This window comes from Dysidea avara, chromosome 4, assembly GCF_963678975.1.
Source record: "Dysidea avara chromosome 4, odDysAvar1.4, whole genome shotgun sequence".
NCBI classification, from domain to species: Eukaryota; Metazoa; Porifera; class Demospongiae; order Dictyoceratida; family Dysideidae; genus Dysidea; species Dysidea avara.
Genome location: NC_089275.1, coordinates 46,898,830 through 46,917,648, shown reverse-complemented (window position 1 = coordinate 46,917,648; position 18,819 = coordinate 46,898,830). Strand labels below are relative to the sequence as shown.

Below are 18,819 nucleotides of genomic sequence, written 5' to 3'. Positions count from 1 at the left end.
CTCAACGAGTGGCTAGTAAGAAATAAACGCCCGGGTCCAAATTAACGCCGGTCTCGTTTAAACGCCGGGTCAGAAATGGTTTATAGGAAATAAACGCCCGGGCTTCTATACGGTCATATACGGTATACTATCTCCTGGCAACCAAGTGACTGTAATGTTGATAACATGCCAGCTCAGCCCTTAGGCTCCTTCCCCTTATGCTTTGATGGGACACTGTGTCCAGACAAATTGCATTATGGTCAGACATCTATGCAATTTTACTGGATTTTGTCCAGTGTCTGGACGTTATCATAAGCTTTGTAGTAGTCCAAAGTGTTTGGACTTCCCCCATTTTACGCCACAGCAACAAACTCACCTGTGAGATGTGTCTTTTGTAGTTCTAACAAATGTCTACCTTCTGTGCTTTGTATATGCTGAGTAGGGATTCTTCCATATTAAAAGAGCTAGGGATTTTCCCACATAGCTACCATCATCTCTTGTTTCACTACTTTTTATTGCTGATACCGTACTCCATTTGTAAATAAATATTTTTATAGCACTAGTTTAAACTAGCCATCTTACCAAATTGTGTATCATAGATGACTTGCTGGCTGCGTAATAACATAACATTAATTGTCTCATAGCTATTGGTGACTAATATGGAAGCTGCATAATGTTGGCACTAATTGCAGCTTGATTATCAGGCCAGGGGTTATAAAGAATTTTATCAGGGGTTATAAAGAATTTTATCAAGTAAGATTAGTTCCCTTCTCCCAGAAAAGTTTGAGAAACAGTATAATACATGTTCTTTGAAACAGATCATAATGTGAAGGTAATATTTGCAAAGATTACAAAAGTTTACAAGTATAGTAATAGTTACAAACAATATACAAATCTTACACGCTATACAAAATTTGGTTACTGTCTCTATGATGACAAGGTGGCATGATGACCAAACTTGCTGGTGTGAGCAGAATCAATGGCAGGAAACAACACCTGTAGATGTTTGCACAGTAGCATGACATAACGCACACTACACACACACCCACTACACACACACACACTACACTACACTACACACACACACACTACACACACACACACTACACTACACACACACTACACTACACACACACACACACTACACACACTACACTACACACACACACACACACTACACTACACTACACACACTACACTACACACACACACTACACTACACACACACTACACTACACTACACACACACTACACACTACACTACACTACACACACACTACACTACACACACACTACACTACACACACACTACACACTACACTACACTACACACACACACACACACACTACACACACTACACTACACACTACACACACACACACTACACACACACTACACTACACACACACAGACACACACACACACACACACACACTTACCCTATTATGCACATAACTATCACAGGGGTAGCACCACACTGACAGATCAGAGAAGGACAACACCATTGAGTGGTTGGTCTCTCTAGTGTGATCCACCATGTGTTTGTTGACATAGCGACCACAGAACACCTGTAAGGGATCATGTGACCTAGTGATTACCTACTGGTGAGGCTTCCCTGTACAATGATGGACACCTTGAGGTTAAAACTATAGGTACCACTCAAATGTAACGTCGTTTTGCAAGAGTGCAAGTGATTAAAAACTAGCTAGTTAAACGGTGTGGCATCCATTTCATTTGTGAGTATTCATCCCAAAGAAAACGGAATGAATTGCCCACAAGCAAAATAGGTGCCACGCCCTTTAATTAGCAAGTTTTTCATTGCTTGCACTCGTAACAAAACGGCGTTGTGTTTGACTGGTACTGTACAAACTGAATAGTATAATTTTAAAAATGAAGTAGGGATCTAAGTGTTAATTATAAAGTAGTGAAGCAAGCTAACTAGACATGTGGCATTACAACATAATATTATGTAGCTATGCAACAATCTCTACATTGTCATGTTATCAAAGCAGGGATGGATTTTTTATATAGTTTTGGTGTAGTACCACCGCCGAATAATTGGCCATAACTTTTATTCACATTGGTCTATGGAATTGGGAACATACTCACCATGAATTGGCAAATTGACTAAGACAATTACCCCAGTATTCACTATTCACTTGCACGTAAAAGTATGAAGGTGTTTTAAATAAAATTTTGGTTACGTGCACGTGCATGTACATGACACACACACACACAAAAACAAGATATTCATGAGCAAGCAAACAAGATGGTATAATAGGTTTAATGGATTTGAGACTTTCGTTCGGCTTGATTAAAACCTGTGCACTTTTTTTCTTTGAAGAGTGCATAATTAAAAAATTGTTTTATTTAAAAAAGTATGCTTGTGCGAACTAGGCAAGTGTTTTCTGAGATAGTCACAGATCTTGTTTTAACTTGGATCCTTACTTAATTATACTATAGTTAGTTCACCTATCAAATACGGTAATATCAAAGAGGTGACTATGTGTTCACCTCCAATAGTTTTGTACTGGAAAAGCATATTTTAATGTTGTAAACATTTTGTGCACCTGAATCGCCTGCACTACAATTAGAGTATATTTTGAAGCCTCATAACTCACTTGTCTAACAAAGTGTTTAGAGATAAAAGTTTAAAGTTCTGGTGTATAGGACAGCCACAAACACACCATAGTTACCACATAGAGGGAAAGTTTGGCGGGGCTAAACTTTGGTGAATAACAAGCTAAATTGCACTTGGCGAAATAAACTATGGCAAATCTAATCTCAATGTTTAGTTATTAAGATGCTAATGTGAGGTGTTGGCAGATTAAACTTTGGCAAAGTTGTAGCAAATCACAAAATTTGCCAACTTTTTCCCCCCACCAAAGTTTCCCTTAATATGGTAGTTTTAAATTTTAAAGTTATACCATATCTTGCTGCTACACTATACACATGTTACTGGCTGATGGGGTTTTCAAAAACTGTTATACTTTGAGCCAACTCAGACATCTACTGCTCCACCAGTGGGCCAATCACTTCAAGGTTGAAGTGTAATAGCCACAATACTGAACTAGTGCTGAAAAAAATTGGAGCAGAAGCCATGAGGTGTATGGGTCATTTAGTGTTCACTTGACCTTGTAATATCACACTTTGCTGTTGTATTAGGGTGACTATTTTATTAGAGTATCTCAATCTCACCACTACACAGGAGTGGATCCGAAGTGCACCCTTTAAGGGAAGAGCTCTTATGGCTAAAGAATGTGAAATTACTGAAATTATCAGCATTCGTTACAAACTGGTTTGAGTGTGGAAGCAATTACCCCAGGACCTCAAGCATATTAAGCACCTCTAAAATAATTATCTATGTATTGATTATCTTATAACTATTGTAACTACTTTGTTAAGGCTTCAAAACTTTCTGCAAGTGGTACGTAGATGTAATTAGGAGTGAATTTTACATAATTATCACATCTAGCTAGCTATATAGACTATAAGGCTGGCTAGGCCTCCTAGTGGAACACCCCTATGGATTGCCTCGGCTGCATGATCACTGGTAAGTAGTTATGATGGTCGTGCCTTGTTATCTACAACAACACCAATTGTTATGTATGAATCATTAAGGGGCATGGTAACTGTATGATGTTTTCTGAAATTGTCGTAAGTTCAGCTAGATGATTTAGGGGCATGGCTGTCTTGCCCTGTTTTTTTGTAGCAAACCAATCTCATCATAAGCTCAGTTGTGACTCCCTTTTACAGCTTTAAATAATTTTGTGTCATCTAAATACACTCCTCTAAGGACAGTATTAATACAGAAAATTAATTCCAAGATACAGTATGTATGAAGATGATGATTAGTAGAAGCAAGAGTATAATATAATGTGGAGGGAGAGTGTCGAACCACCCTATATGCTGTGAAAAATGAGCCCGTAAAGTCCTAATGCATCGTTCAAATGACTCAGTGATTTGTGTTGATTGGTGACTAATTATAAGCGCAGTGGGCACACTTTGTACATGTGACTACTGAAAGAACGGTGTACTCGAGAAAAGTATAGTACATTACGTAGAGGAAATCACCATACAAAGAGAAAGACAGAAGCAGCTAACCTGGAGAACAAACACTGAGGTTTCATCATGGTCGAGTGAGGTCGAGATTTTGATATTTCATCATGGTAGAGATTTCATTATGGTCACCATCCCATGCCTCGCCTCGACAGTTCTACTAGTTAAAGTGACACATCTAGATGGAATTTCAGCCGTTGCAATTCCATACGGACCACCCTTTAAAACATTTAAGGTGTTAATTAACAGCGGTCAGGTTTACGAGAAGAAACGAAGGTGTGCGAGTTACTTTACGGGCTCATTTTTCACAGCCTATAGCGCAGTTTGATACTCTCCCTTCCTCCCCATTATATACTCTTGGTAGAAGTGAAGATGAAAGGCAAGACAATGGTAAGCCACATGTACACTCATATAATCCTGAAAAGCACACGCCACACGGCCACAGGTGAGTAGTGAAATGGTATACAATATAGCCTCTAGTCTTGTAACTGTGGCCAGGTTGGCAGGCAGACCAAAACAATTACATTTTGGCAACATTTAGTATTGGCTCTTCTGAAAGAGGTTTCTTATATTAAACTTTAGATACACGAAGACTCTTTAGTAAAGTCATGGAGAATGCTTCTTTAGTGGAAGCACCCTGGCAGGCACCTTTTAGGTACTAACTTCTACTGAAGAGAATGTCAGAAAATTCACCAAACAATGAACAGAATACTCACACAAAAGCCAAACAGGAATTCATACAATCCATCACAGAAACCATACATCTGTCACAATGCTTGAAGTCACTTATTCATAAGCAATTCTAAGTGGGACATGGCCCTCCCTACTGAAAAATAAGTTTTGAAAAATCTTTGGGAAAAGTTACAGTATAGATTGGTATTGTCATTATTCATGTTTTCAGCATAAATTTTAGGCTGTTTTTAAGCCTTCAAATTGCAAAAAAACCCTGCCCCCCCCAACCCCTTATATTACAGTCATACAACAGTCATGTTGTGTCCTACCTGGAACCCTCCTGTAGGTCAGGTCTAGAATCACTACTGCTCTTACCTGATAACACACTAGACATATCCAGTTCTCACTGGAATCTCCACAAGTGACACAAGGTTGTTTGGCATCCAGTGTTCCTCCTGGGGGGAGTGGCTGCACTTCCTCCAAATGAGGACAAGTTGATAATGGTTGAACTGCAAACACTCTTGTCTGTGTGTGCATGTGTATGTCATCACTGGATCACATGATCTACACTGTGCTCACATGTCCACTGAGTTCTAGTTGTTCTAGTAGTTCAGAGACATCATCCTTCCTGGTGGATGGCTGCTTTGCACTAGCTTGTGGGAGGGGCTGGTCTGAACCAGCTTGTGCTTCTGCATCATCTTGTGGCTTGGATTGCTCTGCAGTAGCTTGTGGTTTGGACTGTTCTGCATTAGCTTTAGGGAGGGGCTCAGGCTGTTTGACACTGATTGGCTACAATTAAACAACCACACTATAAATAATGCTCAAATATTTCAATATTAGTAGTGAGTAAGACATGTACTTAAGTTAGCCACAAAACTAAATACATGTGAGGCCTGTACACAGGAACTGTAGTACATAAGGGAAGGACTGGGAATTCCATAGTACTGTCCATCCTGTACCATGGTACAATAAGACTCCAGTGGATTTTGCAGGCAAACTTGGACAACCCTGGTGCTCCTGGCAAGCACTACGGCAGTTGGGTTTTGCTAGTTAAAAATTTATATCAATATACTCTAATAGAACAGTCAACAATAAAAATCCAACCACACATAAACCAACTCACCCCGCCTCCAGCAATGGGTGTGGCATCACTGTCCACTGTAGTATAATGTTGATGAAATGTCACAAGATCACATGATCACTTACGATGATGCCTGAGGCACTTCCAGTAGGGGGCAAGAGCCCCTGCAGTAGATGATATACACTGTAGGGCCCTGTGTAGGGGAGATGGTTACTGTAAGTCTGTATAGATATATACCAATAGTTGAGAACACACTAGAAACAATATCTTCAAATACTAGACATAGAGCATCAAAAATGTCTGAGAACATTTTTAGGATTGAATGAATGTAATTCAGTGACACTACTTTATATTGTGGAATTACAGTAGCAAAACCAACACACATTAAGTTTTTAGCTAAATACACGTGAGAGTTAAAATACAGAGAAGCTTGTATTGTAGGGATGATTAAATCATTGCTTGAGTATTAAACAATACAGTAGTACTGGTTTCTCTCCTAAAGTGACAGGCACCACCCAAAACACTGCCAGTAAAAACCACCATAGAAACATGATACATGGTGAACATTACTTTTATGAAATAACCTTAGTGCATCTGCAGTAACTTCAAATTCCGTTAAAACAAGAAAACACACACAAATGACTGGATATTGCATTGAAAAAATGTCAAAAATCCACACAGCATTGACCACAATTGCAAGGCTGGAGGCCAAACAAAGCAGCGCACAGCCGCCATTTCATGCCACAATAACAAACTCACTGGTGGTATGTGCCTTTTCTGGTTCCAACGAGTATCTGCCTCCTGCACTTTGCCTTTCCTTTGATTTTCAATCACAAGCTTGTCACAAGAAAAGCATACCAAGGAGTTAATTGACAGTTTCCGAAGAGGAGCATATTTAGATACCACAAAACTATTTGAAGTGCTTAAGCGACTGTAGATACGTGTAGCTGCACTTATAAAACTGAGTATAAAACTATGACCACACCCCTCGATCAGAACACATGCCTCATACTTAGCACTCCATGACCACATCCCGTAATGATCTAGTTGCAATCAGCTGCGGTTTTGCAATAGAAAATGGTAAACCACGTCCCATTCAAGACAAGCAAACACCCTAATAAAGCAGTCACAACATGTACCAGTATAACATACATAATATAACAAAAAACTTTAACAACTAGTACAATTAAAAATGAGGTAGGGCTCCAGCAATAATAGATAGTGAACAAGTGATGGTAGTTATTACAACTTAGCTATGTGGGAAAGTCCTATTGAACAGATGGTTGTAACAAGGGATTTTCCCACATACAGTACCACTCAAATGTAACTTTATCTTGTGCAAATGTGAGCAATTAAAAACAAGTTAATTAAAGGGCGTGGCACCCGCTTTGCTCGGGTGTATTCATCTCAAATGCTCTTTTTTTTTAATTGCTCGCACTATTGTGAGACTATGTTACAGTACATTTGAGCGGTACCATAGCCATGTTGCAATAGTTTCCATCATCTCTTGCTTCACTACTGGAACCCTACTTCATTTTTAAATTTAAATTGTAAAATTATAAAACTACACATCGACTCTAATACATACTGTAACCAAAAGCTAACTTGAAAGTAATAGTGTTACAAAAATTTCTGACCCTCTAGAAGTGACTATGGTAGGCTGAAACTCTGGAATACTAATTTTTGTGTAAAATGATTTAGTTTGGCAAAAAAAATTTCCCAAAGAATTCTGTATATTAGAAGATTCTGTGGTAGAAAGCTTTGCTGTTTTCTAATGTAACACATTTATCTTATGCGAAGCTTTTCAACAAGCCGTAATTCCACAAAATGTCCATTCAGTGACACATTTACTACAAGAATACCATATCCTTACTTGTCATTAGGTATCACTCCACCCTTCAATCGTGGAGGGGTGTGACCAAGTAGTACACTACAGATAGCAACCATCGACTGACTAATTGACGTCAGGTTGTACCCACCCTATGACACACCCACATGATGTCATATTACACAATATTATGTCACCTCCAGTGCCACCACCATCCTCCCCTCTGCCAGTCCACACAACTGATGGGTCATGTGAGCATACCCCTCTGGAGTGATGTTATATCTGCCCTGAGGGTGAAATTTCTATTACTGCACATCATATTGTTATGGTAGCACTTACTAGGGGATCTCCCCTAGCAGCATCCAGTCCACATGCCACTAACACAAGGTCAGGGTCAAACTAGAGGTACTGGATTAACAGGGATGGCTTATAACCAGATTAAATTGCTGACCTCATATGCCACAGGGATCAGCAGCTGATGGAATGCAGTCAGGTAGTCACCATCACCCATTGTAGCCTGAGGGAGAAAATATAATTCATAACTAGTAAATCCATGCAAATCTCTGCAATTTATTATCGTGATAAATTAACATAACCAGTTATCATATGATACCATGACAGCCAGTATATGTGACTGGATCTGCGAAAACCTGTCTTATCGCCCAAGACAGGAAGTTTGATTTTTCACACAAACACAAAGCTTTATGAATGCACTATCAAATTTCACTGTCACAGTCGACTAGAGTAAAGTGGTCTGTTTTTGCTAGCTGCTTTTTTCAAACACAGTAGCGAGCCGTACGAGTGGTCTGGGGTCTTGATGGAGCTCTGGCCAACTAGGAGATGGCTGTGTGTGGCTGTACAGCTCCATGGGATTGGACAATGACCTGTGCTGTATATTTCCTTTCATTTTAGCCAGTTTTGAGCCCAGAATGGTCCATAGCTTGGCCTACTTCATCCCAAAATGTTCCTCTTCAATTTTTAAACAGCATCTTTCCTGCCTTCCAGGTCTCCCACCTCCCACCCTTTTGGAGCTCGCCTGATTGATTATATACCGGGCAGTCAGCTCAGCTGGTTTGCCCAAAAAACCCCGAAAAGGTACAATCACATGCATACATTCTATTAAACTAAAAATTACAATAATTAAGATTACATGTAAGTAAGTAAATTCGTCTATGTCTGATACAGCCAACTTCGGTTTAAAAACTATCTAAAATGGTGGGAAACTTAGCTGTTGACTACTTCTTCAGTGGATGATCTGGAAGGTAATAAATTGTTGTAAAATGTACGATACGATAAATGATACGCGTAGCTACCACCATTGGCCAGCTACAACACTCTGAATATTTAAAACCAACATTTCTCGATAATTTCAAATGGGCAATAAGACCGGTTTTCCCAGAGACAGACGCATATCTGTTTCAATCCAGCCTTTGATCTTTAATTACTCAGACACGGAAAAATGGACTAGCAAACGGACTGGAAAGAACTTGCCTGAAACATTTCTTGGCCACAGAAATTCACTGTATAGCTGCTAGATTAATATAACACACAACAACAACCTGAAACAAACCGTTGAACACGATGTTGGAAGTGTGCTCAAGCCGATATTAACCCCTGTGCTTAAAGATAGTCTGAAATTAAGTTCATTTTGTGTTTAATTAAAAGCACACTTTCCGTTTCACATGTGTAAACATTTAAGTCTGTTAAGACACTGTTACTTGGATTTCATGCATGGTCTGGTTAATGGCTGCAAGTAGTTTGACAGCTGATCCTCAGTTTTACAGGTGACAGGTTGGCTTCGTGGTGGGCACCACGTTGTATTTAATCAGCTGGCAAGGCACTGGCTACTACAAATACAGTCTGTGTTATTTCGTTTGCTTAAACTTGTTTACAACACTAACCGACAACTTCGCTGTCACAGGCGCTCACACTGGCAGACTGGCGCTTTGTAAATTATCCCAGGGTTTAATGGTGGCTTAAGGCTGTTGTTACATGTTATATTCTTTGTAGCATCAATATAGCAAGTTTCTATAGCAAAAAAAAACAAACATTTTTTTCAGAGAAGTTCCTTCCAGTCCGTTTGCAAGTACATTTTCCTAGTCTGTTCCATGTTTTAGTCATGTCCTAATTACACCCTAAACAAACACTGAGGTTGCCACATTACAAGCACCTACCTACTTGTACTGAATTATATTCTTTGATGCATATACCACTTCATATTATACCCAAGAATGATGCAATGGCCACTATAACAAGCTAACTATTTACTGATACACTGTGATAATTTCCTGTCACTAATACTGTGTATGTAAATTTCAATACCACCGAACATTGTGTCTCAGTGTACACCCCCAACAATCAATCACTGACAAACAAGAAACAACACAGCCATTTCACTTTGTTTTCAACTATGGTTTTTCATTATACAGTACAGATCAAATACAATGAATGGAATGAGAACACATTTGCATTCGTTATAAATGAAGGAAGAATGGAACAAAAATTACAGCAGAATATTCCAATTTCATTATACAAAACTATGTTTAACACACTGTACTACCCACAAATCAATAGTAGTACTAGTGGCAAGTCCATGATGCATGCGTTGTACATGTAGGTGCTGTGGTCAGTGATAAGGCATGTCTTAGGTCTAAGTGATAGTCTCACATTGCCAGACTGTTTTTATTTCCCTACCCAAACACAAAAGAAAAAAAGTGGTATGGCCATACGAGACTATCTAAGTGACGTCGAACAGTGAAGAAATCAAGCCTGTAGCATTAAAACATTTTGAGTTAAACTTTGACAACGTATTGGGATTGATTATACCTAACCGACACTGCCAAGCTGTCGTGAACAGAAAAACATATTGTTGGTGGAAAAATGTAAACCTTTATGATTCCTAATATACAATACAGCTACACCCCCTTACAAAACTATCACAAATACTACATGTAGAAGTACTAACCCAGTTCCATGCAATGTTCATGTTATAACCAGTTCCCTTATTATTGCCCACCATATCACAATTAGCATCAGTAGATCCAGGATAGAAGGTACGGTCGTCATAGCGATGGAGAGAGCAGTATAACACACTAATGGAATAGATCATGCGATCCATCCATCCATGCAGCTAAATCATGCAATCTCCTACCTTGGGTCATCATAAAAGAAATGTTGTATCCCGTTGCCATGGTGAACATCCCAGTCAACTATCAGTATCCTAGCAACAGAATACAGCATCAGAATGAAAATTGAATATACAAACAAGGTACAAAATTTACAAATGCATTAATTATTGTTTTCAAAAGTATGGATTATGTAAAACTTGCTTTCTACCTAGAAAACATTTAAACAAATCATACAAATAAATTAATATCAAATTACAACCTAAAGAAAGCTTTTATGTGATTAGACTGGTCTGTACATAAAACTGTTATGTACATTTCCTTTCTTCCCTGATTTCAGTTAGGATAAGCATAACACAGTGAGCCTTACTTAGCGGCCACCTTTCTAATAAGACCACCTCACTACAGTGGCCATTTGAAGTAGTTAAGTACCTTGTTTTAAAAACAGATTTTGGAACCAAAGGTGGCCCTATTAATGAGGTGCTACTGCATAAAACAGTCACTCAGTTTGCAACGGAAATTCTCAATTATGTTAGTGCAAACATCCCCCTCTAAAATCATGTGCACACCTCTGAGTTACCTGTTAATGTTGTCTCTTTTTAATGCAGCTTTTGCTGCTATGGCAACCGTGTCAAAGAAGGAGAACCCTCGGGGACGATCCACCTCTGCATGGTGACCAGGGGGCCTATTACCATGGTGAACAAGTAAAGATCACAAGAGTTAATATAAACTACCTGACAACAGCAATTCCATTCTTCAGTTTACCATCACACAATAGCTGTGTCATCTCTACCGTTGACCCTGCTGCTATTGATGCTGACGTGTACACACCCTGAGGGGAATAATAACAACCCTTACGCTGCTAGCACAGGTTGATAGTAGACTTTCAATACAAATAAAACTTAATCTACACAAAGTATACAGTAGCATCTAATTTGTAATCCTATACAAATGACTCAAATTGTGTTGTACTGTACTATTGTTATACTGTACGTAATTAATAAAACACACTATAAATAATGCACACCAAAACTTGTTACCCGAGGACACCTACATTATCCAGACACTTAGTTAAGGTCCCAAAGTATCCCTTATAGTATGTTCACGTTGAGCTGAATCCTGATAAACAGCTAAAAATTAAAAGTGGATTTTTTCTCAACCGAGTTAACATTTCTGCCAACCAGATGATTATTGGTAACAGCAAAGGTGTCAACAACAGACACGTACGGTTTGGCTCCATTACAAGTTCGGGAAAGGGCTCTAATGGACACTGTACTTATATGGCTTCTCCATAGGAAATGTATTGAAATTTGATTGGTCGTAAATATTATGTTAAACATTTGAACAACAAGATTTTGAAATATTTTTAACGGGTCAAGCAGTACTACAAATGAGCCAAATTTCAAGATCATGTGTAATTGCATCCATGAGTTATTAAATGTTTTTGAGGATTCAGCTCAACACGAACGTACTATAGTACATAAACTGACCTGGAAATCAGGACACCTTGATAATCAGGGATACTGATGTGTCTATCATTCCATTTCATTATAATGTGTATTTGCACCAAATAAAATCTGTTGTTTAGTCAATATATTGGTCATTAAAATACAGCCATTTACTCAACAGCTTAGTGTGCAATTAGAGGCATTGTTTGTCTTGTGAGTCCCACTCTGATCTGATAGCCAACATAGTTTATTATAAGTTTAGGCAGTTTACTGGAAATTTTCTAGAGAGGTGATCTAATTACAGTGACTGGACTGGGACAGAGTAGTAGGTCTTACTACAGACAAGTCAAATGTTTTGAATCCATCACGGATCATCCAGGACCCTGTTCAATTACTCTAATAGAAAGCATACCTTAGACAAAATACTCTAATAGAACAGTCATTTCAACTGCTCAGATAATCGAAGGTCAGAAAATCAAGGGAGCACTGTATACTTATATGGTTCAATTGTAACAAAGAAAAAAAAGTGGATTGTGCTGACTCAAAAACAGAAAGAGTCAGATTGCTTAGTGTCCCTTGAAAACGTTTAGCCGCATGATAGTTGTACGAGAGTTTATACAACAAACAAACAGCAACAAACAGACAGCAACAAACAGACAGCAACAAGAGTCCATTATACAGTGGAACCTCGATTATCTGAACTAATTGGGGGGGGGGGGGGAGGTGTTCATATAATCGAATAGTATGTAAAATCAAACTTCCATACATTTATATACAGAGCTTTGCTTAACTACTCTAATAAAGCACGCAGTACAATTGTTGACAAAATACCCTAACTGAGCAGTTGATTTGGTGTTAAGATAATCGAGATTCCACTGTATACTGTATAATATGAACACTCAAATATTATTTACTTTACTGAAATAAACAGAGTCGTGCCTTCCTGACAGCCCTCTCAGTTGATCCTCTGAAGCAGTACCACTTTCCTTTATCATCTCAATGAGGTCATTGCTGTATGACATAACATACTGTACATAAACAGTTGTGTGTAGTGGCAATTGTTTATGTCGACACTTGAGGACATAATCCAGACACTTAGTTAAGGTCCCAAAGTATTCCTTAGTACATAAACTGACTTGGAAAATCAGGACACCTTGATAATCAGGACACCTTGATAATCAGGACACCTTGATAATAGGACACCTTGATAATCAGGACACCTTGATAATAGGACACCTTGATAATCAGGACACCTTGATAATCAGGACACCTTGATAATCAGGACACCTTGATAATCAGGACACCTTGATAATAGGACACTATTGGCTAGTCCCAAGGTGTCCGTATTACATTACTGGAACATGTTAATGTGGACACTTGAGGACACCTACAACACATAATCCAGATTTTTAGGTCCCAAAGTGACGTGGAAAATCAGACACTACTGTTTGTTGACCCCATACTTACTGAATTGTTGGCCATTATTGGTGGAAATAAGCAATGTAGTGCCATCATGTAATATAAACGTAATACAAGTACAAGTGATAGGAAATAGTTAAGGCCATTTCAAGCTATAGTTGGTGATGCTATATACTAGAGGATATTTACAGCCTTGTATTGAATATACGTTGCATTCAACAATATAGTCATGACTAATGTAGAAATTAAAGTATACAGCTACAAGTGCAGGTGACATCCTATATTTCATTACTTTTTTATTTAAATGAGAACCACTTCCACAATCAATCCAGTCACGGTGATATTATTAAGCAGGTTAATATCATATAGCATCATGACCTACTGTACTTGTGTTTTATGAAGCTGTTTGGACAAGAGATCTAGACACCACAGGAGGTTGGACATGCTTGAAGTGCCGTTAAAATAAAATACATAAAAGTCTGTTATTACAGAGTGGAGTAACTCAATATAAAACAGTGAGACTTCATCATCATTTTTTAATACATACATGATCAGTATGATGAAGTTATACACAAGAAAAAAGTAGTTCGGTATTTTTACCCAAAACCCTAAGCACTTTATCTCTGATGTTACTTATTCTGTATTGCAACTATTGAGGGTCATGTGAAATGCCAAATAAAACTATTTCATTAAGGGCAGTAATTTTAGGTGGCGCTTAACACATGTCCAACCTCCTCTGTTTAGACACCGTAATCCAATGGTCTTTCAGGAGTTAAGTCACACCCAGCAATAAGCCCCTACCCACAAACTAGTCACACTCACTTATGCACCATCATTAATTCTTCAGTGGTTGCTTCTCTACACTGTGATAACATTATTGTGACTACTGTTGCTATTAGTAACACAAGTATATACCTCCACTCTGGTACACTGTTCCACATATCCAGCAGTCTCCAAGGCACTCCAAATACTGCTCACCCTCTCTGGACACTCTGGATGGCTTCCACTGTAATGTACAGTACAGTAAAATTTAGCCAATAATAAATAAACGTGTCAACTACTGAGAGTTGCTCTTCTCAAGATTGATAGAGAATACAAAGCAGACCTTGATTTTGATAACTTGAAATAAATTACAGACTATCTAGTATATGTTCTGTTGCTTTCATATGAAGTTTATTGTATTCTCTGAAATTCTTACAAAACACCTTCATATTATACTCAAAAGTTAATTCCCAATTAACGTTGGTGAAATGTTCTTAGTGTAGCTACCACCACCAACTCCCAGAGGGTGCCAATGTAGGCGGTGTGAATACCTGCTGTAACATGTCCAGGGTATTAGGAGCCACAGCAGTTATCCTACTGGGAACCTGTGAGGAAGTTAAAGCCTATAAATATTCACATAGGGAATCATAACCTTAGCCCTCTGTAAAATTCCAAACCTAGTGGTCACTTGATCCTCCAGTAAGAATTAGTCTCATGGTGCCAGACTACTAGCTTATTCATGTCATTTGTAATTAAAAGAACATATTTTCAGCAATCATTCTGAAATTTACTGGCCCATAACTCACCAGTGGTTTAGCGCAGATACACACCACAGGCCATAGAAATCAATGAAGTTTCCAGTATTGCTTTTAAAACTCGGATATCTCCTTTACATTCTACATGACAACAAGCAACTACATTTTGTGTCTGTGGTTGTTTGTTTTCTGTACATTTCTATGGGTAGGTAAAAACAGTGGACCCGGGGACCCACGGAAATCCAACTCTTCTTGGAATTTTATACATCTCACAGTATTCTATACTTGTACTAGGTACCTTTACAAGTAGTCTTACATGGCCAATCCACTTTTTCTCCCCTCAAGGCGTCTCGCACGATGTTTGCACCAATTAGAAATTATAAGCGTCTCTAAAAAGTGTCTGAAGCTGACTGCGTTTATAGGCCACTGCCTGCTGCACGGTAAGCATACTAGTCTATTATGCCGCCTAGCTACTAGAGTAGTTTAGGAACATTGTGCAAATGCATCATGACGTATGAAGAGCTGCTGGAACTTGCTTAGCTTGGCTTAGCTGGTAATTGTTGGCCTGCTGCACAATCAGTATACTAGTCTATTATGTCACCTAGCTACTAAAATTTAGAAACATTGTGCAAACAAATACTCTGGGAAAATAGCGAGTGACCTGTAATTAATGCAGTCTGCTTCAGACACTTTTTCAGAGGCACTTATAATTTCTGATTGGTGTAAACATCGTGCGAAGGGGGAAAAGTGGATTGGACATGCAAGACTGCTTGCAGAGGTACCTAGTACTGTGATATGTAAAAAGTTCCATGGATTTCCATGGGTTCCCGGGTCCACTGTTTTTACCTACCCCATTTCTATAGCTCCAGTGGTTGTACAAACGCAATTAAAATCTATTTTACAACTTTAAATATTTTATTTTAATTACAAACCATGTCATTGGTCAGTGAGATACATTGGGTCTGGTAAATGCAATCCCACCATAATTCAGTGGGATTTACAGCATTTCATTGGCTAGTTACATAAATATGTAATGGCATGGAAGCCATTAATTTTAAAAGTCAGATAAGCCTAAATTGTTGCTTCATAGCTAACATTTCCCTCCAGGTACCTAACCGTGAGCACAACTTACTTCACTGGGCCCTATCTTGCCAACCAATGATAGTAAGTCAATGAGATAAGACAGATAATATCTGGCCATGTGAGACTGACTGTTACGCTCCACCTACTCCAGAAGATCAGTGGGTATTTGTAAAGTTACATGATAAATTCCCAATCCTAAACAGTCTAGATGTCAATTTTTATAATATACATTTAGACTGCTAACATATAATGTTAGTAAAATTACCAACTATGCCTGAATAGGGTGAAGCCAGAGGAAACTCTGGTGGAGGCCCGTAGCGATTCTGACGTGCAAATGGATCATCAAATTTGGGTATAGGGGCGAAAGACTAATCGAACCATCTAGTAGCTGGTTCCCTCCGAAGTTTCCCTCAGGATAGCTGTAGCCCGAAATTCCCTACCCTGGTGACGACTTCGGGTGACAACCCCCTCCAAAGGTTAGTGACTATACTACGATCTGTGCACAGTCAAAGCAAGTCTATAAACAATGAAGAATTTACACAAAGGTCAAGCTGTCTTTCCTGGATGCTCAAAGCTGTGTAAGTAAGGGTGAATGAAAACATACAAAATCAGGTCAGCGCGCTCAAGAAATTTTCAAACGACCTTGACTGTGTGGTCCAGATCGTAGTACAGTGCCTGGGGTAAGTGAGGGAGTAACAGTGAGAGGCACATAATGTGCAACCAAGTGTACAAAGCATGCAGCAACATATCAGGCTAGAAACTATACTGTAACTCCTTACTCGGGACACACGTGTTCCTTCATCCTCTCATCATAGGCTAGTCCAGTCCTGTAGGAAGAAAATGATTCTGTAGTATATCAAACAAAATATCACTTACCGCTTGGGATCCTGAACACAGCATCCAGCGAGAAAGGAAGGTGAATCAACACGAAAATCATTAGACAAAGAGCTTACTTACCATTGCGTGGTTCTAAATGTGGTTCTCCGAGTAATACGAGGGGTCACTATTCTTCAATTCTACAATGTTCTGGTTTTATCTCGGCCTTTTATAGCGGTAGATGCAGCGTCACCCGAGGCGTCACCTGTAATTCAAAGTTATTTATGGAACGCTGAGTAATTGTAAAACCTACGCGAGTGACAGTGCAAAACGCCCATTTACATTAGATGGCTATTTACGATAATTACGCTGAATTTATAAATCCACATAGAAATCCGAAATATAGAACCGCCAAACACTCTAATAGAGCAGTCATCCCATTAGTACAAAAAGTGTGAATAGTTGACTTTGACCATTACTGAGAGAGAACCATTGTTAAAATAGGACATGTAATACACTCCTTGCAGTGCCCACAAGATCACATTTTGTTTGATCTGACTGTGGTTACATGAGACCGAGGACTAATAATGTATTGTATATATCGTCTTATTATTAATGATGGTTCTCTCTCTATCAGCCTTGTAGACTATTTTTGTATTAGCCCAGCTATAGACTAAAATGTTGTACGTTTTGTGCTTATGTATGTTTTCTTGTGTGTATCTGTGCTTTATACTCCCTGATGGAGGTCTGCTGACTCTGCACAGTATCAATAATAAAATTAATAGCCTTCTCACAGGTCCCTAGATCTGCCCTGATTTCTGTTGCAAGCTTAAAAAGAATATTTGGCTGGAATGACCCAGGACATCATTAGAAAGAGAACAGTAATTCAGATTTGATTTAATTAGCTGGATTTTATTACTTTAAATTTGAGCTCTCAACAATTGGTGCAGTACCCTGACAGAGTGATACAAAAAAGATGGAGGGCATATTGTAGTTTAGGGCTTAGACTTTTGCATTCCTAAGCACATAGGTTAGTTGTTATGTACTGGTCATACACAATCTTGCTGACCTTATAATATAGAGCCTATGACATGCATATATTTTATAATAAATTCTGTTGCTCTTGTGCACATTGCCTGTTCCAACAATAAGAGATTTTAAAACATGCAACTTATACTGTGAATATTATGCTTCCAACAGACTCCTACATGTAGATTCTGAACACTTCATGAAACTGGTGAAGCCGTTCATGTAAATTTGACCCCTTGCTTCATCGCATAATAACTACTGGAGTATTGTAAGGTAATAGAATTTTACAGATTCAGCTGGTCACATCTATAGATTTCACAAAAATCATGTGCAATATAAATTGTACCAGTAAATGTAGCTATTATAACAGTATGCATGTGTACATATTTTGATGACATGCAGTTATGTTACTTGAACTGATATAATTGTAACTTTGATTATCACAAATTTGTGTATGTAGCTATGTATATTGTTCATACTGGACAAAATACTGTCTGTCTGCCCTGTTGTAACCTACTGTAATTAACCTGTCGTACTCGACTTTAACAGATAATGACCGCAGATAATGTAGGAGATTCCAAGAACTTTGAAGTAACCACATGGACAATTCAGTCTGTTTACTACTTTGCATTTCAAGTACCTCCACTATAACCAGGTACATATACATATAGATTTGTTTGCTGAGATATGCTGTATGTTTCTGTGTGTGCCTTGTAGGGCACAGAGACTTGAAGTATCCGTTACGCTTTATTGTTGGCTATG

At 38.6% G+C, this 18,819-nt stretch overlaps 1 protein-coding gene across 1 annotated transcript; it reads right to left on the bottom strand.

Annotated features, from left to right (window-relative positions):
• Nucleotides 1-784: 784 nt before the first annotated feature.
• LOC136252479 (histone deacetylase 6-like) lies at nucleotides 785-17,395 on the bottom strand. Its single transcript, XM_066044912.1, has 21 exons — nucleotides 17,342-17,395; nucleotides 17,170-17,293; nucleotides 17,089-17,099; nucleotides 16,992-17,039; nucleotides 14,528-14,618; nucleotides 14,435-14,475; nucleotides 13,108-13,204; nucleotides 11,480-11,577; nucleotides 11,326-11,430; nucleotides 10,772-10,840; nucleotides 10,586-10,712; nucleotides 8,072-8,137; nucleotides 7,960-8,019; nucleotides 7,818-7,907; nucleotides 7,666-7,772; nucleotides 5,918-5,985; nucleotides 5,835-5,869; nucleotides 5,291-5,500; nucleotides 5,087-5,236; nucleotides 1,420-1,548; nucleotides 785-975 (listed from the first exon to the last, which is right to left on the bottom strand). The coding sequence occupies exons 2-21, from the start codon at nucleotides 17,170-17,172 to the stop codon at nucleotides 907-909; spliced, it is 1,674 nt and encodes a 557-aa protein (XP_065900984.1). The 5' UTR covers nucleotides 17,173-17,293; nucleotides 17,342-17,395; the 3' UTR covers nucleotides 785-906.
• Between the last annotated feature and the right edge of the window lie 1,424 nt (nucleotides 17,396-18,819).

What these genes read in the sequence shown, in the direction of transcription:
- LOC136252479 (XM_066044912.1), bottom strand. An exon ending in ACTCTGTTTATTTCAGTAAA is followed by an intron (nt 11,578 to 13,107) that starts GTAAATAATATT and finishes TATTCCCCTCAG; the next exon opens with GGTGTGTACACGTCAGCATC. An exon ending in AACTAGAACTCAGTGGACAT is followed by an intron (nt 5,237 to 5,290) that starts GTGAGCACAGTG and finishes ATGCACACACAG; the next exon opens with ACAAGAGTGTTTGCAGTTCA.